This window comes from Culex pipiens, chromosome 2, assembly GCF_016801865.2.
Source record: "Culex pipiens pallens isolate TS chromosome 2, TS_CPP_V2, whole genome shotgun sequence".
NCBI classification, from domain to species: domain Eukaryota; kingdom Metazoa; phylum Arthropoda; class Insecta; order Diptera; family Culicidae; genus Culex; species Culex pipiens.
The window spans coordinates 167235372-167263325 of NC_068938.1; the positions used below are offsets into that span (position 1 = coordinate 167235372).

Consider the following 27954-nt stretch of genomic DNA (forward strand, 5'->3'; position numbering starts at 1 on the left):
ATCAGTCTTAACGCCCCCCTCTCGGTTCTGTCAGCTCTGTTCCGGGCCCGCACGCTGAACGACAAATACGAATTTCTGCTAAAAATAGGCGTAACCATATAATTCTCCTTCTCTTTCGGATCGCGCGATCGCGACCTGCTGGAACAATCCGGTGTCTCCGATCGCTGTGTTGGTGTTGTTCCGACGGGGTCCAAGCACAACTGGAGTCGTCTCGCTTCGTCCCACGGGTCCCGCCACGGTCCGTTTCACACGGCTAGCCCGCGAGTGTGAGTGTGTCCAGCGGGTCCAAGCACCAACACGTGCGCGATCGCGCGGCCGAAGATTGCCGAAGTGCGCGCGAGCGATCGTGCCCGATCGCGACCCGAAGGCGCTGGATCGGCGGAGGTTTGTATTATTTTATTTTCGTAATTTTATTATATCGACAGTGGTCAGCTGGAACCATATGTAGAATGTTCGTCTGAGCGGAGCGAAGCGAAGTGTTCGCGACTCATCGGATCGAAGCCAAAACGTGAACGCCGAACGCCGTGTGTTTGCAAGTCGTGTCAGTCTCTGCTGTGTTGTATCGGCGCGAGCTTGTCGTGTGATTCGTGTGGAAGTCGGTGACGACGAAAAGAGTTCACAGGTTTTTTTTTGGAGAGTTGCCGGGTGACAGCCGAAATTTGAAGGACGTCGTTTGTCCACAGGGAGCGGAAAGTTGACCGAACCGGTGACGGAATCCGGTGCTGGTACGAGGAAAAAACCAGATTTGCGAAAGTGCCAACTTCCAGCAACGCTGGAGAACGTGTGAGCTGCAACAAGTGTCAAGCGTGTGCAGAACATCTGCGCTGAACAACAGCAAGTGTGCAGAGCTGAGACTGCAACGGCCAGCCGGAATCAACGAACTAGCGGATCTACATCTGGAACTCGTCAACGACCTGTGTACGCGGTCGTAACAAGTGGAAGTCAAGCCGACATTGTAACAGCGGAGCCGTGCGTGATTCTTCACACCCGGATAAAATAAGATCACGCGGATTCCACCCATAGCAGGAGGGGAAACATCAAGACAACGGAGAGTGCCGCCAACAGAGCCGATCTACGGCGACCAAATCAAAAGATAAAAATAATCTCGAAAAGGGGATCAAAACATTAGAAAGACAACACACGCCACATGCGAGCCGCGAGTCAGTCCCAAAAAAAGAAGGAGCTGTTTGCCGAGAAGTGCTGATTTGCTGCGAAGACCGGGATCGTCGAGGGAACGAGAGATCGTCGTGGGACAACGTGGGACGCTGAGTGACCTGATTAATGCTGCCGTGAGTGACGCTGCCCCTGCAGAAGCCGCCGCTACCGTGAAGTGTTCGTGTACCGTCCAGCGTTCATCCACCTGTCAAAACACACACCGTAAGAGAGTGAGTTACCGTCCTCCCGCAGATCCCAAAATACACATTGGCCCGCAGTTCACTCGGGGTCGCGGAATTTTACGGGTGCGAATTTTCCTCGTGCGGGAGGATTTTCCGGTGTTTTTGACGGTTCGCGAGTGACGTGAGTGCGTGCGTGTGTGACACGGCCCTTTCCCGGAAGACAAACAGTGAAGACAACAACAAACCCGGTGTTCGGAACGCCGGCAGTGTGACAAGTCGCGAAGAATTGCTAGAAGAGGTTTAATTTTAAAGTGTTCCGGATCGTATCAGCTGTGCTGACCGGATTACCCGCGCCGTACCGGTGGACAACCCGCGAGCCGTGAATCTTCCTCTGGTGCCGGTCCCCAGAAAAGCCGCAAAAATTTGGGAGATAATGGATCCGAATGCAGCGCGTGACTCGCGCTACAATCTGAACTACAGCATGAGCATGATGAGCGAAACGCCGGAGATCTACGGAAATCCGAACGTTTCGCTCGCCCGCCCCCCGAGTGGCGGCCTGGTCGGCCAGGTCATGTCCCGCGGCGGTCAGCTAATGTCCGCGAACGGACCACAGTGCGGTAGTGGTGCCGGTGGTGGCGGAGGCGGCGGCGGTGGTGGACTGTCCGGCGGCCGTGGCATTAAGCGGGCCAACTCGGACTGCTACGACGACGGCCGGCAGCTGGTCGGGTCACAGTCCGGCGGTATGACCGGGCTCGAGGGCTGCCAGGTCGGCGGCTCGGACGTCGTCGACGAGAGCTACACCTCGCTGCAGCCGAAGAAGTCACCACCGAGCAACGGGAAGAAAACCAAGGGCCGTGTCAAGATCAAGATGGAGTACATTGATAACAAACTGCGACGGTACACGACCTTCTCGAAGCGCAAAACCGGAATCATGAAGAAGGTAAGAGCGCCCAACCCGGAACAGTTTCCGGGCTAACCTCAAAGTGCGTGTCTGTTTTGGTTCAGCTGTCAAAATCAGCTTGTGAGTGCCGTGGGATGTTTACATCCAGCAGTGATTCAAACAATCCAAAGAACAACGTAAATACTCGGCATTTTAGTCGATTGTCAGTGATCCTAGTTGAAAACCTTCAAAACATCACCAAAAACCCCCTTAAATTAACAACCTCCCTATTTCATGAATATTCGTGAAGCAGTGTTGCCACTTTTGCCCCCTACCAATCTTGGTTCAGTGACTCACAAAGGCTTTTATCTTATCAAAATGGTTATCTTAAACGTTCTGTGACGCGTGATACGGATTGAAGAGCCATTGTTTTCCTGTTTGAGGTGTAAAAATGTACGGCTCAAGTCTTGCAACAAGTGGCTCCTCGATTTGCTATCTTGAACGAGAAATTGCGATTCTTCTTCTCGATTGAATGATGTAGCACACTTCCAAACTGTTGACAGTTGCAATCAAGTTGTGATATTGAAATGTTCTTTAAAAATTTCCTCTTAATTTGAGAAGTCATTTCTTACAAAGCTAGAGCAAAACATTCATCAAAACCAAACTCCTCGATTGACACTAACAAAACTGTCAATCCGCACCAAAACCACCGCTTCTGGCAACCCTCCCTTCAATGTTTTTGTTCATCCACCTCTCAGCCTCAGTTTCGCTCTCTCGATTCACGCGGCGGCAATGTCACGCACACCACCGCGCGCATCTGCTCTCATTTTAATCGTGAGGCACTCACGGAGAGTGAGAGTCGTGCGCTCACTTCATGCTGATCTTTTTATTTATGCTCGAATCTGGCCTGTGTTTTTCTTGGCCTCTTCTTTTGCATGCTTCTTCGCTGCGCTGTTGCTTCTTGCTCATCGGGTGATTTTTTGAGAGTGCAATGTTTTGAATTCTTTTTGGGTTAATTTTTTTCTTTGACGGGGAACGGCAAAATTGTCTGCTGCTGCCGGGTTTTTCGTTTTTTTGGTGATTTTGTCATCTGCTGCGGGCGGGCGATGGTGTTGGTTGGGTTCGCTCTCTTTTATCAGTAATTTGTCGCGGGACAGATGTGTGAGTTTGAGGACTGGGAAGAAGATGTAAACTGATAACGTTATCGTTGCGAAATTTATCGGCGCGAAAGACACATGGTGAGCTTTCAAGGTTTTTTTTTTTTTGAGGAAGTTAAAGATTGCAAAAAAGTGATGGTATTGTGAAATAAATAGAATTAATGATTGTAATTTTAGACTACTTTTTCAAAATAACCATTGCGCCATGGGTTTTCAATATACACAGGACGTTTTGAAAAAGTAAGCGCATGCACTTCTTTTTATTGAAGGCTGTTGCAAATATTTTCCGAAGTTTATGTTTATGTGTTAGGAGCGCCCGGCGCGGGATTCGAACCAGCAACCTCTGGATTGTGAGTCCAACGCGTGGCCCGATTGATGCAAACGGGCGGCGGGCGTATAGCCATTGTGACCTCAAACTAAATTTGCATTTTCTCAATAGCAAAGTAAAATTTGTACGTGGAGGCGATGCATTTTTTTTCTTTAAATTAATTTTTTGTAAACAGGCTAAAACCAACAAAAAACGGCTATGTTTACAAATGAGCGCTTCTCTGAAATTTCGGTCATTCGATTTATTTGTACTTTTTAATCCGGCTGAAACTTTTTTGGTGCCTTCGCTATGCCCAAAGAAGTCATTTTGCATCATTAGTTTGCCCGTATAATTTTCCATACAAATTTGGCAGCGGTCCATACAAAAATGATACATGAAAATTCAAAAATCTATATCTTTTGAAGGAATTTTTTGATCGATTTAGTGTCTTCGGCAAAGTTGTAGAATACGGACTACACTGAAAAAAATGATACACGGTTAAATTTTTTTTGTGTTTTTTAATTTTATTTTTTGTCACTAAAACTTGATTTGCAAAAAAAAAATCACTATTTTTATTTTCTGATATGTTTTAGGGGACATCAAATGCCAACTTTTCAGAAATTTCCAGAATGTACAAAAAATCTTCAATTGAATTTTTGAATCAATAATGATTTTTTTTTCAAAAATCGAAAGATTGATTGCAAAAAAGTTTAAACTTTTTTCGAAGTAAAATCAAATTTGCTATCAAAAAGTACTCCAGTGAAATTTTGATAATGTGCACCGTTTTCAAGAGTAAGCCATTTTTAGGTAACTTTTTTGAAAAAAAAAAACAGTTATTCATTTTTAAAAATAAGTGCTCATGTTTGCCTACTTTTGAAAAAAAAATTTTTTTTTGAAAAGCTGAGAAAATTCTCGATATTTTGCTTTTTTGAACTATGTTGATAGGACCTTTTAAACTAAATTAGTTGCTGAGATATTGCCATGCAAAGATTTAAAAACAGGAAAATTGATGTTTTCTAAGTCCCACCCAAACAACCCACCATTTACTAATATCGGTATCTCAGCAATTAACGGTCCGATTTTCAATGTTAAAATATGAAACATTCGTGAAATTTTCCGATCGTTTCGAAAACAATATTTTCAATTTCATTAAATCAAGACTAACATTTCAAAAGGGTCAAACATTCAATATTAGGCCGCTTTTTCAAAGATGTTAAAAAATGTTATTAATTGTTGTTTGATTTTCAATCAATAATTTGTGAAGGGAACTGGGAATGATCTACTTTAGTAAATAAAACGGAAGAATCGAAACCTACTGAATTCAGCTGTAATTTTTGTTTAAATCAAACAACAAAGTATTTAATTGAAGTGTAGGGAACATAACCTTTAGAATTTCAGGGCCTCCGCCGCGGAATTCAAAACGGTGACCTCTGGATTGTAAGATCCACACGGTCGTATTGCAGAGAGTTGTACCAATAAACTTTTGTCCCATAGCCGCAACAAATGAATTCTAAACAAACCAATTTCCTAATAGTTTATTTTTCCCAGCCATTTCCGCTAATGACCTCTTCACTTTCCACGGCTGCGCGACACATGGCACGGCCCCATTCGTTGAACTCTAGGAACCGCTCCTGTAGCAGCACTTCACACAATAGTTGCTCAATTAAAAGCTAATTAAAAGCCATTCCCCAGCCTCCACCATCAAGAAGAAGCCAGCCAGCCCCTGCTAAAGTGCTTCGACCAAGCTCAAGGGGCTGGACATCGGCGGTGCCCGCTGGGCTCCTAAACTGCTGAAGAAGCAACATTTATTATCAAAGTTCCAAACCCCCTCGGCCTTCCCCCATTTTCTTGATCAACATCCAATCAATTAATTGAAAATAGTGTTAATTATGTGTGATAGATGCCGTGGCGCGCGAGCGCGCACATGACACACACATTCGCGCAAAACGTGACGCCGACGGGGATCGATCCCGCGATCTGTCGGTCGTTAAACTTTTGCCGTCGCTGTCGCTGCTCGGCGTTTTATCGATCTTTCACAAAACTCACTCTCATTTAACGCCTAGAGAAGGTTAATCTTCTGTTTTTTCGTCTTCTTCCACTTCTTAAGGGGAGCGAGCGAGGGGTCATTGAGGGGCAAAAAGGCATAAAAAATCGATTGATGATTATTTCTTTCACGACTGTGGCCACGCGGTTATCCGTCACGTCATACGGTTGTCTCTTTGGGGGTTTGAATGTGTGAGTGTGTGTTTGTGTGCGCGCGCCCATGGGCTTATCGTACAACAGATTTAGAAGAGTAGTTCAGGTGGACGGTGTGACGGTCCGGCGGTCGGTCTTGGGGTCTTGGTTGATAGCAATCGAAAGAGCCAGGTCAGGTTTGGCCTCAGAAAGATGGGCTGACGTCGCGTGAGTCACTTGAGATTTGATTTTTTTGTGTGATGATTTTTAACTTTGCTCCTTTCAATTGCTGCAAGACACACGTGAATTGCATTGTTGGAAGATTGGAATTTATGGGATCATGGTTTTCAAATGTTTTTGAATTTTAATTTAATTGAATCATGTCTAATAGTTTATTGATTTTGATACAATCGTTTTAAACATTTTGAATTAATTTATTTCGCTTCTTTAATGTCTGTGTTTACCTTTTTTCAATATTTAGTCAATTCGATAAAATTTTAAATGAATTGAATTTCAATTGATTGTCATTTTTATCCACTTTTTATATCAATCTGAAAGCTTAGAAAACAAAAAACAATCACCCTTTTTTGAGCAAAACAATTTGTAGGAAAAAAAAATCCTAATTTCAAGATGACCATCAGCTTTCAAGTACAGTCCAGACTCGATTATCTGAAAATTTTCTTATTTTTGATTGTCGAGCTTATCTATGACCCCTAAACTACGCTAAAGTGGTTTAGAATTTTTAAATCCATGATGGCGGCCAAAATGGTGGCAATGAAATATTGAAAAAATACATTTTGAGACCATCCATAAACCACGTGGATACTTTTTTTGAAATCTCAAACAACTTGAACTACGACCAAATTTTTTTTTGTATTTTTTTTTATTTTCTTGCTATTAACATCAAATTCGAGTTCTGCAACCTCATTTTAGTCAAACATGAATATTTGATTGCCTTCTATTTTTTTTGATAACCCGCCGTTTTGGCCGCCATCTTGAATTTAAATCTTTGATCTTTGAATTCTAAACTATTTTAGAGTAGTTAATGGGTCATGGGTTAAGCTCGACCATAAAAAAATAAGACAAAAATTTTTTTTTTTTGTGATTCAATTATCCAAAGATTTGTTTATTCGAAGTGAAATTTTTCCATGGCCGTCAGATAATCGAGTCTGGACTGTAGTAAAAAACTATTTTGATAGTGTTTTCACTATAGATAATCGAATTTCGAAAAATCTATAATTTTACGTTGCCGATGTTAAATCAATAATTCACTTGAAATTGACCTATTTGTGGTCTGAACTCGTTGATTTGATCTCAAGACAAAAAAAAAAAAAAAAAAATCAAAAAAATGCTTTGCCTTATTTGATTGTCCAAAGTTTCATGCAAACCCTCGGATAAACGAGGCTTTGGATAATCGAAAAGTCGGATAATCGAATATCTAACTGTAACTTTGTATGAACTATTGCGACTTAAATAACAGTTTTATAAATATTATCGAATAAACTCTTTAAAATGTTGTACACTGTTATTATTCCTTGACATTTTGTGATACTTTTGTTGGTTCTATCCCTTTCCCAAGAACTATTTAGGACCTTAAAAAATATATTTGTATCCCATTTTGCGTGATGCCATTTAGCATTTAATTTCCTTTCCTTCAACACCTAAACTCCCAAGCTCGAGAAAAAGGGGAAATTTCCATACAAATTCCCCCTTTTTCTCGAGCTTGGGAGTCTAGGTGTTGAAGAAAGCAAAATTCTTCTTTTGGCAGCAGTAATCACAAGTCAAAACAGTTTTCTGGGAACGGGTTATTCTGGGTTATGGGATAGAATTACTTTTGATAAATATTTTAATAGTTTATCTTTAAAATTGAACAAAGATTGTTTTTTCATTACAAAGTGACAGTTAAAGTAACACTCAATTTGGTTCCAAAGCAACAGTTATGTTTCATAAAATTATATATTATTTCAATTCAAATTCAATTTAAATATTTGGAACTTATTTTGGAGAAAATTTGTGTATTTTTGCCAAGATTAATAATGGTTTTGCTTCCAGCCAATTTCTGATTTTTATACTGACCCAAATTTTTACAAAACTCTTGATAGGAATTAGATTTTAGTAAAAACGGTTTTTTTAAGTTAATTCCAATCATCAAATCCATGCATTTCCTTTTAGTATTAAGATTGTATTTCTTTCAATATAGCTCGACTTTTATCGGTTTTTATTTTTATAGTTCGTAATATTTTTATCGCTGAAAATCCAAAATGCAGAGTTAGTTTATTAGGAATTTGGACAGTTGCAATTTTAAACTGCGTAAAAATTCAGAATAGCATCAACAGTCCTTCATTTATCTTCAGCAGAAGTTTGAATCACTTTTTAATATTATCTTCATTTTTCGGAATGGCTCTTAAAAAAAGGTACCATGAAACCCCTACTTAATTTCATGATAAATAGTGGTTCCGCTTCAACAAGGTTCACTTATTTTTAAATAATATACTGAATTCTTTTAACTTGTGTGATTCAAAATGTGTAGTAAATCTAAAATTTAAAAGTTTGGCATTAAAAAAATTGTAATCGTTTTACATTTTATTCTTAATCTTTGAATAAAGTAAATAAATTCGCTACTACAAACAAATCACACATCAGTACGTTCATATCTGATTGCATCAACGTCAGTAAAGCTAATTAAATTACGTACCTTAAAGTTTCAGTAAAACAGCCAACTTCTGCCCCCGACAGCTCTTTCGACATATTTTGTTTCACTCTTTTATGATTTCGGGGGCCCCCGTAATTAAACAAGTGCGAAGATATAATTGGATGATTTCTCCCGCTTCAAAAACCACATCCCGCGTTCAGTTCAGGATCAATCCTGCGCGCAACTCCCAAAAATGCCATAAAAATTCCGAACAAACAAGTGTAATAAACAATTTTTGTGCTGCACTCCACACACGAAAACTGATACGAGCCGGGGCCGCGAAAAAATTAATGAACACATTTTATTGGAGTTTTATTTATTTATTAATCATCGGGAGACCCCTCGACGCATCCTGGTCGAATTCTCTCTCGCGGCGAGAGATCCTCGCAAAGAACTTTTTCATTCGAGGGGCGCTTCGCAAAAAGAGAAAGACAAAAAGAGAAAGGGCGAATAATTGGTCGTTTTTACAATTACGACTCGGCCCAAAAAGTGACGGAACGGGCGCGTGCGGAGCAAATCGAGAGGTCCTAATGTTGGCCACAAAACATAAACGTTAAAATTTTACGACCCCTCGAATGTGCAGAAAAAAAAAAGTCTGAGAGAGTCGAGTGTGGAATGCCTCGTGCGTACGTCGTTAATTATCGGCTTGCGAAAAAGAGATTTGGCGAAATGAGAGAGAGGGGACAAAAAATCGCACCTTCACTGGGAGGGTGCCTAAAGGACCCTATGAAAGTACACTCGAAAAAAAATCTTGCAGAAGAAATGCGACCCCTTGCGAAAGTAATTATTTTATTATCAAAAAACAAGAGCAAGTAGCCGAGCTGAGCCACGCAATGTTTGCGCTCGTGTTTTTGGGCTCGTTTTACGAGCTCGGGGCTCTCTCTGGTTCGGCTCTCGTAAAGGTGCAAAAAGTGGTGTTTTGGCGAAATTTGGCTGCTCCGAGAATTCGATCGGCGGCACGACGACGGCACTGACTGATAGCAATTGTTCATTAATGTTTTAATTACTTGCGCTGGAGGAAGGACAAGTGCGAGGGTGCAAGTTGTGGAACTTGTTAAAGTTTACTGCTACCTCATTTGGGGATGGATAATTGGGGCCGTTATTTAAATAAATGGAGCTTAAGTTTTTTAAAGGGGCTTTTTCTGGGGTTTTTGGGGAAATCTGAGCATAAATTTGGATTCATTTGTGACTGGCTTTTTATGAATGAAAATATTTGTTTATCATTTTTGAGAATTTATTTTTATACTCTAATTTGTGTTTCAAATTTTTCTTCCTTTCAATTCTAATAGTTACGTTATTACATTAAGCATTGTTTAGCTAATAAAGGTGAGATATTTTTGCTTATTTCAAAATTTGACCATTAGTTGTGGTATAACTTTTAATTTTAGAATTATGTTTGAAAATCCATCGTGCTATCATGCCGAACGTGGGTCTCGGGCCAAATTGTGCTGAATACGCATTTTTGTTGTATCTATAAATGCCTCACCTTTTGACCTTCACAGTCCCTCGAAATTCGATTTAAATCTTGAGATGATAAGATTATAAAATTTGACAAGGTATTTGTACTATTTATAGTATAAAATAATGTAAAATTTTAAGATGTAGAATTTTGAAGTTGAATATAACCTCTTTAATGGTGTAATATTACCTCAATTTTGACTGAAAAAATGTAATTTTACTGGAAAAGAGGTAAATTTGCAAATTTTTATAGGCAAAATTACACACGCATAGACATTTGTTAAGACTTATTTCTGGGTCGTTACATATACGTAAAGGTGGGTATACGAGGTCGAATAAGAAATTTATTTTCCTAATAATTTTACAACCATTCCTCAGTTAGGAAGGTAAAAAAATGCTGTAAAATTTATTTTATAACAGTTGTCTTGCAATCGTAACTTTAAAAATCTCGCAAAAATGTAGTGAAAAATATATCTGAAAAAATTTCAACGTGACATGCCAAAAATAGGTTTTAATACAATAATCTGTAATTCAAATTCTTTACGGTTTATTGCACTTCTATTTACATTTCAATTTTAATCTTAAAAAATATTTTTGTCATTTTCTGAAAATATTCCTACCAAAGATTTGGCTTTGAATCAATATCAGTCTAATACATTAATCAGATATCATTCTAATACATAAAAAAAATACTGCATGCACCAAAATTTTGTTGACTTCATTTTTTATGTAAAACAGAATTTGCAAATGAAAAGTACTTAATTTTTTTATTAGATGCACCGTTTTCTAAATAAAGCCATTCTAAGTTAAATTTTGTTCAATAAATTCCGGGTTTTTGACTTTTTAAAATATGGACACTTTGTTCCTGAAAATATTTTTTTTTCGGAAAGGTCAGAAAATTTCCTACAATTTCGTCAATGTTAACATATTAATCATTTCTAAACTTAAATTTTCCTGTTTCTTGTTTTTTAAACCGTTGTATCTCAGCAACCAGTGGTCCAATCTTCAATGTTTCTTAGACGAAATTTTAGGAAAATTTCTGAACTTTTCGAAAAAAGTATTTTTAGGAATGGACACTATTTAAAAAAAATCAATAAACCTGAATCTATCGGACAAGATTTAACTTTGAATTACTAAATTTTGAAAGAGAGGCACCTAATCAAAACATTGTTTTTTTATAATTTTTTAAACATAAAAAAAACAAAAATTCAAAAATAGGGATTTTTGGAAATTCATTTTTTTAAATAGTTAATTAAAAAAGCACCAATTTTTTTTCTGGGTACCTTTTTTAAATAGTCCTCATCAATACCTACAACTTTGCCGAAGTCACCAAATCAATATAAAAAAACCTTGAAAAAAAGATAAAAATGGTCGAAATCCGCCGATTTTGTAGAGAATTGCTCAAGTGCGTTATGTATTGCAACAGTAAAGGAAGTATTAGACGACTATGACAAACAAACAAACAAACTCATGTTTGACAGTTTGCCAAACTCGCAAGCATCAAAATATATGTAGGCTAACGTTTCTGCAAAACAAATTCTGACAAACAAACAAAGCAGGCAAACTGTATTTTTGTTTGTTTATTTGTTAAAGTCTAATACCAGCTTAAGGCTTCTGTATAAATGGCAAAAAGTTCTAAATTAATCATTATACAGTGTATTATAAACTATTGACAATAAATTGAAAAAAAAAACAACGAAAATGTAAATTTTGAGTAATTTTTCTCCTTGTTGTTTTTTGTGCTGTTTGATACATGTTGATAAAACTCATAAAAATAAAATTTGGAGTAAATTGATGAAAATTGCAACTTTGTACCATTTATGCAATTAAATTCATCTCCATCCCGTTAAACCTCCTTGATTCCTGGATAATGACCCGGCATTTCGGCACACGCCCGAGTCCCAAACCCTTCCCAAACGTCTTTCATTGACAAGATACACGCGCGGCGCAAGCTTTTCCGCGGAACCCGGACAGTAATACCCTTCACGTGTCGTCTCGCTGTCCTCCCCAGAGAGAAAAAACACACAATGAATCGTTCCGTTAAGCCCCGCCGCCCTCCCCTGAGGGCAGCGTAAAAATTCGCCAAAATAAACCCCAAAATTTGGACCTCATTTGTATAGCCGCAACTTGCGCGACATTTCTCGAGTTCAAAGCCCCATTAAGCGCGGACCCACAATAATGAAGCGAAAGGTTGAAGCGTTTTGGCGCAGAGGTCCCCAAATCGTGCCACGCTGGAGTCACAAACACCGAGTCGGCTTAGCCTGACCCCGGACTTGCCGCGGTCACCAAGTGGCGCACATGTTAGAGCTTTGTCCCGTTTGGCTATTGTGCGGCCGTCCGAGCGGTGCGGAATTTCGGGAATTCGTTAGAATCTGGCCGAAACATGCTGACGGCTGGGGTCTCGGAGTGCGTTGCGGTGCAGCGTTGTCGGGAAAAATGCAGCTGAAGGTTCAGGGGGAAAGCTGCGCCGGCGAGCTGTGACATTTTGCGAGTTTGTGGTGGGACGGCCAAGGGAAAAGCTTTCTGTCTGTGAGGTTGCCGACGGTGTTTGAAGTGCACGTTTTGGCTTTGGTCTTAACTGTCACAATTTGGTTATGTTCAGTTTGAAACTTGGTTATGTAGTCGATATTGTCTCAGATATCTCTTGTCTAACTTCCACTGTTTTGTCCAAAGGCACACGTGCCTTGCACGCCGACACAAATTAAACTACCTCTTCATTACGTGTTCATTGCGCAAGGGTGTCATCTTCAGCGACGACCCCAAAAAGACGACGACGCACATGAAGTCATCTCGGCTACCTCTTCATTAGCAGGTGACCTCGTCCAAAGCATCGCCTCCACACCATTATCGGCCGTCCCACCACCACCAATAATCGATGATTAATCAAAGGCCCGCGTCGTAAATTCCTTCAATTAATCTCTAATTAACAACAAAAACACTGGGCACGAAGACCAGAAGGTGTGGGCCAACCTGTCTCTTCGAGGCAAATTTTGAAAAGTGGTTTTCTGCGAGCCTGTCAGAAGATCTGGAGGTCGCTCATCACCGCTTGACGGCAGGTGAACTCTTCGCGCGGTCTGTAATTTCTCCGCGCGCCCGCATCTTCAGCAGCAACTCTGGCCTGATTTGGAGCTATTTTTCATAGTGTTCATTAGAGTGGCGAGGCTTCGCAGAAATCGCACGCTCTTTGACCGCGGATTGCGAAATGGAGGCGCGTGCTGCGGGTTCATCACTCCGACTAAACGGGGCTTGATTAGAGACACTTGGTTGTCTCTGAATGAGTTTGAAGCGGGAAAATAGGTCACGACGCGCCACCTTAATGCATCAAAAAGTGCGAAAACGAACCTGGGGAATCGCCCGAACCACGCACGGCTATAACGAGAATTAGCGCGCAACTGTGCGAAAACTGCAACGACTAAATATAGAACTTTTAGTGCACTGTAGTTGGGCGAACGCTGAATGTGCAGTACACAAATCTAGACCATATGCCAAAAATCGACGCAAAGTGTGCAATCCATTTCCTCATCGTCGAGCAGTCGTGAAGTCTGTTTGCGCCAAGTGACGTGAACTGCACGCAGCTTCATAGGTAAACAGACTTTTCTTGAGAGAGTCGTGGGACAAGTGAAACCACTTGGGCATTTTGGGACATCTAGTCAGCGTTTGGGATACCTACGTTCAAAAACAGAGATTTGAGACAAAGGAAACCGTTTGGACATTTAGGACAAGACATTGCAGTAGAGAGCTGTGAGACAAATGTAACCACTTGGGCATCTAAGATAGTCAAGTCAGAGTCAGATATACAAACGCTGCAAGAGTAGCTTTGAGACAAATGAGACCACTTGGACATTAAAGAATTTTGAGTCAGAGTTGTGGGACAAATCAAACCACTTGGACAACTATACTTTTAATTCAGATTTAAGCTAAACAAATTAAACTTTAGAAAGTCGTGGGACAACTGAAACCACTTGGACATTTGAGACATCTAAGTCAGCGTTTGTGATTCCTACATTTCAATACAGAGCTTTGAGACAAAGGGTACCGTTTGGACTTTAAAGACAGCTTCGTAAGAGTCAGGGATACAGATATTGCAGTAGAGAGCTGTGAGACAAATATAACCACATGGGCACCTAAGATAGTTAAGTCGAAGTAAGAAATACAAACGCTGCATAGCGAAGCTTTGAGACAAATTAGACCACTTGGACATTAAAGAATGGTAAGTCTGAAGTATGAGACAAACCAAACCATTTGGACATCTAAGTCTGCCAAGTTGGAATCAGAGTCAAGAGACGTTACATTAGAGAGCTGTGCGACAACTGAAACCACACGGGCAACTATGTAAGTTACGTCAGAACAAGAGATGCAGACATTGTTTAAAAGAGTGGTGAGACAAATAATACCACTTGGACACTTAAGATAATTATGTATGCGGCTGAAATAAACAGATGTTGTATTAGAGATCTGTGAGACAACCAAAACCACTTTGGTATCTAAGATTGCTAAATCAGAGATAAACAGACATCGCACTATAGAGCTGTGAGACAAATCAAATCACTTGAACAACTAATACTTGTAACTCTGATTTATAGATAAACAAACTAAACTTTAGAAAGCCGTAGGAAAAACGAAATCACTTGGACATTTAGAACGGCTTTGTTAGAGTCCGAGATACAGATATTGCAATAGAGAGCTGTGAGACAAATATAACCAGTTGGGCATCTAAGATAGTCAAGTCAAAGTATAACAGAACTTTGAGACAAATTAGACCAATTGGACATCAACGAATGATAAGTCAGAGTAACGAGACAAACCAAACCATATGGACATCTAAGCTTGCCAAGTCGGAATCAGAGTAAACATACGATACATTAGAGAGATGTGAGACAACTTAAACCACTAGGGCAACTAAGACAGTGAAGTCAAAGCAAGAAATAACAGACGCCTTAAAATAAGCAAAAAGACAACAGAAACCTTTTGGACATTAAAACAGCTGTGTAAGAGCTGTGGGACAAATCAAACTATTTGGACAATTAAAAAGTAGAGTCAGAATCTGAGATTGACACACGTTGCATTAGAGAGCTGTGAGACAAATGAACCCGCTTGGACAACAGTTACATCAGAGCAAGAGATGCATACATAGCTTAAGTGAGACAAATAATACCACTTGGACACTTCAGACTATTATGTGAGCGTCAGGAATGAACAGAGGTTCTATTAGAGAGCTGTGAGACAACTGGAACCACTTGGACATCAAAGGCAAACGTTGCATTAGAAAGATGTGAGACAACCGATACCACTTGAGCATCTAAGACAACCAAATCAGAGATAAACGGACGTTGCACTACATAGCTGTGAGACAAATGAAGCCACTTGGACATCTAAGACTGCTTAGTCCCACACAGAAACAACAAAATCTAACGTTAGAAGCCAGTTGAGACAGCGGGAACCACTCGGAAACCTTCAATAACTTTCCAACCCAATTCAGCGATATCATCCCGATTCTAATTGGCTAAAAGTCGTTTAGTACCTTTCAAGACAACAAGGTGATAAAGAGAGGGTCGAAAGAGAGACACCAATCGTCTTCTCTCCATGTCCATCGGCGACGATTAGCGCAGGTTCGTGTTCGGAGCCCGGGCTGGCTCGAACGAGAATTGATCACCGATCGGGTCAGCAGATCGATCCAGTCTGATATTCGGAGTCGTTCGGCGGCGGCTTCACCCAAAGACCAGAGACAATGACCAATTCTCGTGTATAATCGTTGCACGGGAAGATGATCAAATCGAAGAGTTCGAGGGAAGAAGTGGTGTTTGAGGGGTAAAACCAATAACAACAATAATCAGTGATAAAGGTGTGGTCGTCAAAGAGGGTTGAGGAGGAGAGGTGCAAAGCGTCGTCAAGAAAAATGGATATTTAGTTTTAGCTTCGCGCTCGCCAGCGATAAAATCGCGCCCGAATGGGGTTTTAATTAAAAGATAAATGTTTGTACAGATTTAACGCCTCTTGGAATGCTTGCTGGTTTCTTTGCTGAGCTTGTTGTGACTGGCGTTTTGTGTTTGCGTTGATCCACGCGATTTTCGGCGAGGCGTTTTGTTTGCAATGTGTGCGAGTTTTGATTTTGTTTGCGTTTGTTGGGGAAGGTGACAAAATTGACACGTTTATTTTTGGATCATTTCGTTAAAACTATCGAGCACCTGTTAATAAGTCAATAAGGTAACAGCTGGTGTGGCGTCCAATTCTAAGCAAAAATTACTTGAGGATTCTTTGGAGATTTTCCCTTATCCTGTAAAAAAAGTCGACATCTACAGTTCTCGTCCTCCCAATTCCCTTCTTTGTCCCTAGTGTGCAAGGGAGATGAGAGCGGCCGGTAATGGACGATTGTCATACAGGATGACCTGTAAAGGCTGAACTCCTGGAAATAGATAAGGAGTACTTCTAGGGTTTTGTCAGTCAACCATGGATTTGTCTTAGTATAGACGTATCGGTAACGTAGTTCGTCATAGATCACTCTTTGTGAAAAAATAAGTATGTTGATACATCAAAGGACGCTTTCGTTCAACCTGCCCAAGATCAGCCACATCTTGACCGTCACAACAACCATCATTTGTACATCTTTTGTACCACCATTATGCCGCGCGCTCAAATCATACCCGTAAAATCTGGATCAACCCATTGAATGCAGAACTGCCATCTGATACCCCTCTTCACGGTCCTCTCCAAGTCTCGCTTCAGCACGATCTGCGCGAAGGCTACCTCAGAGGCCCGTCGCGCAAAGAACACGTCGACAACGGCGGGTGACAATTATCACGATCTCTATCTGAACATAAATCTCGAACAAACAAGCCTCGGAGATATCCGAGGGATTCGCGGCCGGGATTTTCACCTCTCATTCGCACCTCCAGCAGGTCGTCGGCGGTAATTGATCAATTGTTTGCGACTTCTTCGCCGATCTTCTCGCAGGTTTGGGCCCCCTTCAAATTGGAGTGGAAAATAATATATACGTGATTGCAGCGCGCGGTTGCGATATGTGTTCAATATGTTCAGGACACGATTGGAATACAATCGCGAAGAAGGGAAGACTACTGCCTGCGAGGAAGAATTCCTTGGTGAACACCTGCAGAATTCCCGGGAATGCTGGCAGCGAAGCTGCCAGCTGAAGACCCACACTAATGGAAAGCCACTGTTCATTACCATTATTCAATCTTCATGAACTTAGCTTGAAATGAGTCCGCGCGGCTCAACTAGTTCCTCCGGACAATCATTTGTGAAATCTCCCTCCGGGAGATGTCGTATTCGTCGTAAGTTCTCCAAAAGACGCACGTATAATTTTCCGCCCACCTTTCCGTTGGCCCCGGAGAAGTGGAGGTTTAGTAGCTGCTGCTGCTGCCGATTGACGTTACAATAGACAACGGTTGGCGGAAAACGCAAAATAATAAAAATAAATTTAATTATTCAATCGAATCGGTTTGAGCGAGGGGGAGTAGTTGCTCGGCTGCAGGAAATCTTGAATACTAAGTCTTGTACGCGCGCGCGTTCGGGCTGATGTCGGTGCGTAGGTTTGATTTCATTAGAGAACTCGAAAATGTCTAATGAATGAAGCTTTTAATTTGGTTCGACGAGCTTGGGAAACCGGCTAGTTGCGAAGTGGATTTGAATGGTTTATTTGCTTGTTCGGCTAAGCTTTCTTTATTCTCGCAGAATTTGTGTTTAGGCGTCCAAAAGTTGACAAGCTAACAACGATGGATGTGAAATTGGCTGGTGAAATGAACAATCCAGCAATTACAAGGTACTGTTGTTATATATCGTTCTTATTAAAATGAAAGATTTGGCAAAACAATCCCTTTTGTCTAATTTATAGTTTATTTGTTAACTTTAGTTGCTTTTTAAAATACCTACAAAAGCTTTTTTTTAATGGTTCAACTAGCTGTCTCATTTGTTCAACCATATCCACTGTCTCAGCTGTCTCAATGGCTGATTTACTTTTAAATATTTAAACGATTTCAATTTGTCCAAGGATTCACAGTTGTCTCACCAACTGAACAAAAACAACTTGTCTCATTACTTTTTTAACAGTCTGTCCCAGCTACCCCAGGTGCCACAAAAGTGATCTTACATATGTTTCAAATTGTGTTCCTACTTGTATTAGAAGATTCAAGTGCCTCATTTTGTCACGTTTGTCTCAAGTGATTCAGCTGTCTCACCTGTCTCGATCATCTCGTTAGTCTCATGTGTCTCAGTCGCGACAATTTCTGCTGTTCCTCGATTTTTCCTCCAAGCGACTAAAGTTGTCTCAGCTGTAGGTAATCGACAATTGAGACAACTTGTGTAGCTTGGACAACTTCGATTAATTGTTTTTTTTTTCTAAATAAATTTGGCTCATACTGTCTTGAACAGTGGTTCTCAACCTTTTGCAGTCCATTCTTCCCGTAACTAAATGTCATAAACTTCATTTCCAACAATTAAAAAATACTTTAGGATTTTTTAAACCATTTTTCATTAATAATCAATTTTTTAATGTTCATTTGTTGATTTTTTTTCTTACTGTTCTTTTTAACAGTCACAGGCATATATTTTCATTTATAAATCAAAAAAATATTGTTTTCAATTTATAATTGTTTGCCTAAAAAAACAAAAATTAAAAAAATATTTGAAAGATGCAAAAACTCTCCGAAATAATGTTGTAAAAAACACGATTGCAAAATCTTGCAAACAATACATATTTTTTCGAAAGCTGCTAAGGTTAAAAAGATTTTTTTTTAAATTCAATATTCAAATCATTGTTAGGTTCAATAATATGAGAAACAACGAATATCGACAAAAAATACGAAAAATAAAGAACAGAACTCGCGGAAAATCTCTCCTTTTTTCAAATATTGTCAAATGCTGCTCATTTTGAATATGCTTGAAAACTGTAATGATGTCTCTGCAAAATAAAAAAAATAAGTACAGATCATCTGTGAATACTAGAACTAAAACAATTTAGGAGTAAAAACTTTGGAACTGCTCATGAGCATGTATGTATATCTGAGCATGAATGTAAATATTAATGTAAAAATTAATAAAAATTTACTCCAGAAAACCCATTCTCAATAAACTGCTCATGTTTTGAAGAATGCAAAAAAAAATTAAAAATAATACAATTATTATCTTACAAAAAGACTGGCAATGTTTAAAAAAACGAGAAAAATTAGCCAAATTATTATCTTAAAAAGTTCATGAAATATTCTATAAAAATCATAACTTTCAAATTATAAGATGATGCACGAATTTTCAAATTCTCAATCGATCTGTACTTTCAGGAACTAACATATAATTCTATATTCATATTTTTGTATTTCTTTTGAGTTATTTCATTTGTGTTTGAATTATTGAACACATGTTTTGCTTAAGAATGTGTAAAAAAACATTCATTAAGGCCGTTGCAAATATTTTTCAAAGTTTATGTCGCCCCCCCACCTTCAAATTTGGCCTGATTAATCAGGGGGCAAAAAAAATATTTTTTCAAAAAACTTTAAAATTTTAATGAAAATTAAAGTTTAATCAACTGAAAATCAGTTAAAATGCATTTTCCCGCGTTTATAATCATATTTATCATGTTTGAACTCCTTTGATTTTTTTTTTAAATTTTCAAGAAATGCCAATGTACAGTCCCACAAAAAGTTTTTTTTTGCGAAAAAAAAATCCGTCAATACCTCGATATTTTCAAAACTAATTATTGGAAAGCAACTGTACGCCTGTAAAGTGCATTTTAATACACTTTTTTCATCCAAATGTTGAAACCTAGGCTTGTAATTTCAATTTTTATATTTTTTTTATTTCCCCCCCCCCCTCCCCCTTGACTTTGGTCAGAGCCGAGGGGCATAAACTTCAAAAAATATTTGCAACGGCATAACTTTTTTTTAACAAACTCATAACAAAACGCTTCTAAGTTTGTTTGATATATTTGTAATTTTATTCGCTATCAATTTTTAAAACATTGTCAAATCAATCAATTGAACTATACTTTCGGGAACAGACAATTTAAGATTATTTGATTTATATTTCAATGAACAGGTATTTAAAGGTTTATTTTTTTTTACTATTTTGTAAAACTGTACAAACATTTTACAAGTTTTGATTTTCTTGAAAACATTTTTTTTTACTCGTTTGAAAAAATAAACTAACTGTTCCATTTTCTTGAACAAAAGTTCATAAATCCGTTTAAAAAAACTTTCTTCACTTTTCATTCTTTAGTGAAGAAATTGCCTACTTAACATCACCAAAAATAACGGTAAGGGAAATTTAACATCTCTGCACTTGAATCGAAAAATAATGCTTTTTGACACTGTTTATCCTTTTGAGTTAACGAAACACATATATGCCAACTCTTAGCAGGTTAACACACGTTTCACAGAAAAATTATGTTCAAAATGTTTATCGGAATTGCAAAAAAAGTTGTATGCAACTCGTTGCAAAACTTGATTTTTCCAGCTCTCATAGCATTTATTCAACTCGACAGAGCCTCGTTGCATGAATGTTTGACTCTTGTTGAAGCATTAAACAATTTATAAGATTTTTAAAGTTGATAACATTTTTGCCAAAACTTTTTTTTTTAATTCATTTGAATTATTTTTTGTAGAACAAATATCATAATTATACAGCGTTTGAAGTTTTTGTAGATTTAAAAAAATACCTTTGATTATTTTAACAGTCTTAAGCAACATAAAGTTTCAATACAATCGATCTTGAACCTCTATCCCTTAAGGTGATTATTATGCAGTGTTAACTACAAAAGAGAGCGCGCGCGCAAACCTTCTTTCTGAATACAAATTTTTGTATGTTTCTTGCCGGGTCAGATCGCTGCAGCTGTGGCCGATCTCCACTCGATTGTTTTTCCTTCCCAGCGAGCAACCTCAGCGCGATAGTTTATTCTCTGTCCAGTACAATTATCGGGATAATTTCGCGTCCCCCTGTTTATGCGAGGACATGCAGAGGAGACCCCGGCCCCCGAATGTTTTATTAATGTGAAGGGGTCTGCCGACTTCTTCAACTTGTTGTTGTCGCCGTTGTTTGTTTGAATTTCGAAAAAAAAGGGACGCGACGATGCTTTTCCGCGAAAAACGCGGGGGAAAATTATGGATTGCCGGTGGTTTCGCCGTCGTGCGGGATGACTAAGTAGGTGGTAGGGTGGTTCCGATTAAGTTGACTTCTTTCGTTAAAAAAAATTAAAGTGTGTCCGACGATGTGCCGTCCAAGCAACGATGTCATACAATTGGCTAAACACAAACAAAAAAAATTGTGTGTCCAAAAACTTAAAAATGTCTCTAGAACCACCCCACCACCGCCAGAATCACGCGGGCGCAGATCGTTATCGTCTTTACACATCAATTTAACGACGCGGACCATCGCGTTTTTCGGACCGTGATAAGATAAGATTGGCCCGGCCAGCTGAGGACTTTGTCAGTGCCGATTTGCAACAACAACAAAAAAGAGCCTCCCTGATAACGATCACCGCTTGATTGAAGTGGAAAGACCGCGTGCGCTCGGGGTTGACAATTTTATCGCCGTGTTTTCCATATCAGACACGGAGGGAAATTTGTTGATAAAAGTGACGAAATTCTTCGTAAAATTGCGTAATTTTTTTCCCCAGTGCATTTCACGACTTTTTCGCAATGTTGCCGTAAAGATAATTTGCACATTATTTTATCTTATCGCCCCGAATCTGCGCGGCGTGGCCACACCGAAAAGATTTACATTCAACCGGGGAATTCAGTTGTTGGCAGCGATAATTTTACGACCCTGAAGGAAAGCAGCCCGGCAACTATTACACTGCGTTGATGGAATCAACCAGAGCTGACAAGTTCGGGGATCGCCCCAAGGCATCCGGCCCCGTTACTTCTTCCATTAGTCCACAATCTCCACGCGCGAGATATCAGGAATCTCCTAACCTCGCCAGCGCAATGCAAATCGCCCAAATGCCTCGAATATCTAACTCGCCAAGTTTCCTGGATTCCGGGCACAACAATCCACTTTCCGGTACACACATTCTAACAAAGTCGATGCATTCCGAGTCTTGCGCTCGTGTCCAAACCTTACAGGCAAACAAACAAATCCAGAAGCTCTGAACAACCGAGTCGGGGTAGACCGCATAATTGCGCATTGGACACGGCCAAAACATTCAATTTAGGTCCGCGACGATGGAGTTTCGGTGCGGTTTCTGCGCGCGGATATTGTCCAACTGTGTGCGCAGTTGGACGAGGTGTGACCTAGATGGGTTGCGCGAAATGCTAAAGGTTGAAGCACGGGTGCGTTTGATTTGTAGGGTGGGAGAATTTTGGGATTTTTGCGTGTTTCATGGAAACGAAAAGAATTTGAGTTCATAACTTGAAGACTTGGAGACTTGACGACTTGAGGACTTGAAGACTTGAAGACTTGAAGACTTGAAGACTTGAAGACTTGAAGACTTGAAGACTTGAAGACTTGAAGACTTGAAGACTTGAAGACTTGAAGACTTGAAGACTTGAAGACTTGAAGACTTGAAGACTTGAAGACTTGAAGACTTGAAGACTTGAAGACTTGAAGACTTGAAGACTTGAAGACTTGAAGACTTGAAGACTTGAAGACTTGAAGACATGAAGACATGAAGACTTGACGACTTGAAGACTTCTAGACTTGGAGACTTAAAAACTTGAAGACTGAAGACTTGACGACTTGAAGACACGAAGACCTAAGAACTTGGCGCCTTGTAGACTTGTCGACTTGAAGACTTGTTGTTTTTGTTGATTTTATTAGGTGAACTTTAACCCTATGGGTCATTCGCTCCCGTTCGACTGAAGACTTGAAGATTTGAAGAATTAAAGGCATGAAGACATGAAGGCTTGAAGACGTGAAAACTTCCAAAATTGAAAAATTGAAGACATTAAGACATTAAAACATTAAGACATTAAGACATTAAGACATTAAGACATTAAGACATTAAGACATTAAGACATTAAGACATTAAGACATTAAGACATAAAGACATTAAGACATTAAGACATTAAGACATTAAGACATTAAGACATTAAGACATTAAGACATTAAGACATTAAGACATTAAGACATAAAGACATTAAGACATTAAGACATTAAGACATTAAGACATTAAGACATTAAGCCATTAAGACATTAAGACATTAAGACATTAAGACATTAAGACATTAAGACATTAAGACATTAAGACATTAAGACATTAAGACATTAAGACATTAAGACATTAAGACATTAAGACATTAAGACATTAAGACATTAAGACATTAAGACATTAAGACATTAAGACATTAAGACATTAAGACATTAAGACATTAAGACATTAAGACATTAAGACATTAAGACATTAAGACATTAAGACATTAAGACATTAAGACATTAAGACATTAAGACATTAAGACATTAAGACATTAAGACATTAAGACATTAAGACATTAAGACATTAAGACATTAAGACATTAAGACATTAAGACATTAAGACATTAAGACATTAAGACATTAAGACATTAAGACATTAAAACATTAAGACATTAAGACAACTGATAATAGTACTTCAGAATAGGCGAAAAAAATCCACAGGGTGCAGGTGGGATTTGAACCCACAACTGATCAACGGTACTGATCAGTTGTGGGTTCAAATCCCACCTGCACCCTGTGGATTTTTTTCGCCTATTCTGAAGTACTATTATCAGTTGTCATATTACTTACTTTCGTTACTTTAACACAAATAAATTCGTGACATATAAGTCAAAAACGGTAAAATTGACATTAAGACATTAAGACATTAATACATTAAGAATTGAAGACATGAAGACATGAAGACTTAAAGTCTTTCAGACATGAAGACGTGTAGACATTAAGACTTAAAATCTTTCAGACATGAAGACTTGAAGAATTGAAGAATTGAAGAATTGAAGAATTGAAGAATTGAAGTATTGAAGAATTGAAGAATTGAAGAATTGAAGAATTGAAGAATTGAAGAATTGAAGAATTGAAGAATTGAAGAATTGAAGAATTGAAGACTTGAAGACTTGAAGACTTGAAGACTTGAAGACTTGAAGACTTGAAGACTTGAAGACTTGAAGACTTGAAGACTTGAAGACTTGAAGACTTGAAGACTTGAAGACTTGAAGACTTGAAGACTTGAAGACTTGAAGATTTGAAGACTTGAAGACTTGAAGACTTGAAGACTTGAAGACTTGAAGACTTGAAGACTTGAAGACTTGAAGACTTGAAGACTTGAAGACTTGAAGACTTGAAGACTTGAAGACTTGAAGACTTGAAGACTTGAAGACTTGAAGACTTGAAGACTTGAAGACTTGAAGACTTGAAGACTTGAAGACTTGACATTAAGACATTAAGACATTAAGACATTAAGACATTAAGACATAAAGACATTAAGACATTAAGACATTAAGACATTAAGACATTAAGACATTAAGACATTAAGACATTAAGACATTAAGACATTAAGACATTAAGACATTAAGACATTAAGACATTAAGACATTAAGACATTAAGACATTAAGACATTAAGACATTAAGACATTAAGACATTAAGACATTAAGACATTAAGACATTAAGACATTAAGACATTAAGACATTAAGACATTAAGACATTAAGACATTAAGACATTAAGACATTAAGACATTAAGACATTAAGACATTAAGACATTAAGACATTAAGACGTTAAGACGTTAAGACATTAAGACATTAAGACATTAAGACATTAAGACATTAAGACATTAAGACATTAAGACATTAAGACATTAAGACATTAAGACATTAAGACATTAAGACATTAAGACATTAAGACATTAAGACATTAAGACATTAAGACATTAAGACATTAAGACATTAAGACATTAAGACATTAAGACATTAAGACATTAAGACATTAAGACATTAAGACATTAAGACATTAAGACATTAAGACATTAAGACATTAAGACATTAAGACATTAAGACATTAAGACATTAAGACATTAAGACATTAAGACATTAAGACATTAAGACATTAAGACATTAAGACATTAAGACATTAAGACATTAAGACATTAAGACATTAAGACATTAAGACATTAAGACATTAAGACATTAAGACATTAAGACATTAAGACATTAAGACATTAAGACATTAAGACATTAAGACATTAAGACATTAAGACATTAAGACATTAAGACATTAAGACATTAAGACATTAAGACATTAAGACATTAAGACATTAAAACATTAAGACATTAAGACAACTGATACGGTACTGATCAGTTGTGGGTTCAAATCCCACCTGCACCCTGTGGATTTTTTTCGCCTATTCTGAAGTACTATTATCAGTTGTCATATTACTTACTTTCGTTACTTTAACACAAATAAATTCGTGACATATAAGTCAAAAACGGTAAAATTGACATTAAGACATTAAGACATTAATACATTAAGAATTGAAGACATGAAGACATGAAGACTTAAAGCCTTTCAGACATGAAGACGTGTAGACATTAAGACTTAAAATCTTTCAGACATGAAGACTTGAAGAATTGAAGAATTGAAGAATTGAAGAATTGAAGAATTGAAGTATTGAAGAATTGAAGAATTGAAGAATTGAAGAATTGAAGAATTGAAGAATTGAAGAATTGAAGAATTGAAGAATTGAAGAATTGAAGAATTGAAGAATTGAAGAATTGAAGAATTGAAGAATTGAAGAATTGAAGAATTGAAGAATTGAAGAATTGAAGAATTGAAGAATTGAAGAATTGAAGAATTGAAGAATTGAAGAATTGAAGATTTGAAGAATTGAAGAATTGAAGAATTGAAGAATTGAAGAATTGAAGAATTGAAGAATTGAAGAATTGAAGAATTGAAGAATTGAAGAATTGAAGAATTGAAGAATTGAAGAATTGAAGAATTGAAGAATTGAAGAATTGAAGAATTGAAGAATTGAAGAATTGAAGAATTGAAGAATTGAAGAATTGAAGAATTGAAGAATTGAAGAATTGAAGAATTGAAGAATTGAAGAATTGAAGAATTGAAGAATTGAAGAATTGAAGAATTGAAGAATTGAAGAATTGAAGAATTGGAGAATTGAAGAATTGAAAAGTTGAAGTTCATGTCTGAAGAATTAAAGACTTTCAAGACTTGGAGATTCAAACACCAAAAATGTCCAATATCCAGGCTTTAAGTTGAAGTATTTCCGTAAACTTTTGCCCAAGTTTGTTCTCAACTTCCTCAAAGTGCTTTTCTCCCAACCTGAACCATTTCGCGCGCGCGCACGCTCATCCTTATTATTTATTTATTTTGCACCTCAGTCGGCTCGTTTAAATTCTCGATTTTTTGCCAGCTACCTCAAACCTCCCCCCTCTTTCGCGTGAATCACCCGGGACTCCCCGAATTCAGCTTCTGTAGTGCTTGCGGCCTGACGAAGGCCCGGCTGTGTGGTGGGTTATGCTAATTTTCTGCAACATTGCGCGCGTATTTCAAAAGCCACAAAGCCATTGAATTCCTGCCATCCGGAAAGTGCATTCAATGTTAAGGGAGAGGAGACCCGTTCGGTAGCCCAGAAGGGGCAGCAGATATCATTCCTTTGAGATGGGCCGGCTGTTCAAACATGCCGAGCATTGCGGACCGCAAGTCGGGGGGCTTCAAGAAGAAGAAGAAGAAGTGTGATCTCGGTGACCGAAGGTTGGAAGGTGTGAAAATGGACCCCAAGATCTGGACGCTTTTTGCTGTAGCGCTTGGAGCGGGCTCTTTTTGCTTTCGTTTGAAGAATCGAAAGGAGGTTTCACCTTAAAGGTGAAGTGTAGGGATCGATGTTCTGAAGGGAGGGGGGTTAAGTGCAGCTGAAAAACATATGTTCGGACATAAATTCACACTTTTGGGCTCGCGGAAATTCTGGGCGGATCAAGGTCGGAAAGAAGGAATTGCGGGGGAGGTTGGGTTGGGGGCAGCGGTTGCTTACTGTTTGATCTTTGCACTGAATTACAAGTATAAGTGAGAGTCTCTTGTAAGAGATGTTTAACCTTATTTTACAGTGTCTTCTTATAATATTGAGAGATTTTTTTTTTTGAGGCCGCTAGAAATATAATATTCAAAAAGTTTATGTCTGCAAAATTTAAAATTCTCTCAAACAATTCAACATATTTTTTTAAAGCAAATTTAAGCTTTAAATTATTTGATAACAAGAGATAGTTATCTGTTAAAGTTTTGCAAAAAGACATTTTTAAGAGATATCCGTCTCCTTTCCCATTTAAATCTTTTTTTTTTTAAATAGGGGACAACAAAATAAACAATAACTAAATATTGAGTTTTTTGCTTTTTTCACTTAGAATAGACTATAAAATTTCTCGAAATATACCTAAGCTTCCGAGATATATCTTCCAAATACATATCGATTCAAAATAAAATTTTGAGCAAGCGTCTGTACATGACTTTTTTGTTCTGTAGAATTTACATTCACAATGCTTGGTCATTTGATTTAATGATATTTTTCATTGATTATTTTCTCTTTTTTATACTTTTATGAATTACTTGGTATTTTGCAAAGCATGGATACATTTTACATCGATGTTTTGTTAAAAGGGCATGACACTCTCTGATTTTTTTATGGGTTGAATAAACCATATAATTTCCACAAATGCAATGGAAATTATATCTTTAATTCTTCTAATCATCATTTTATATATTTTAAATTTTGCTGAAATGCCTGCTATCAAATTTGTATTTTTTTTTCTTCTTATTTGCTAAAACATGAAATATTTGGATTCAGAATTGAAAATTATCAGTTTCTGAATATACTTTTGAGCATTTTTTCTGAAATGCTTACTATCAATCTTGGTTTTTTATTTGCTAAAACATAAAATATTTTAATTTAAAATTTATAAATAATGTTTTAGCAAATAAGAAAAAGTCAATACCAAATTTAATAGTGAAATATTAAGAAAAATTGCT

At 38.0% G+C, this 27954-nt stretch overlaps 1 protein-coding gene across 4 annotated transcripts in view; it reads left to right on the forward strand.

Annotated features, from left to right (window-relative positions):
* Positions 1 to 425: 425 nt before the first annotated feature.
* LOC120429078 (serum response factor homolog) overlaps positions 426 to 27954 on the forward strand; it is a 441698-nt gene continuing 414169 nt past the window's right edge. For 3 of the 4 annotated variants that reach the window (XM_052708784.1, XM_052708786.1, XM_052708787.1), the window contains exon 1: positions 426 to 2277. In XM_052708784.1, coding sequence (XP_052564744.1) covers positions 1771 to 2277 — 507 coding nt within the window. In that variant the 5' untranslated portion in view covers positions 426 to 1770. The remainder of the gene's footprint in view (positions 2278 to 27954) is intronic. The other variant, XM_052708785.1, reaches the window with a different exon arrangement.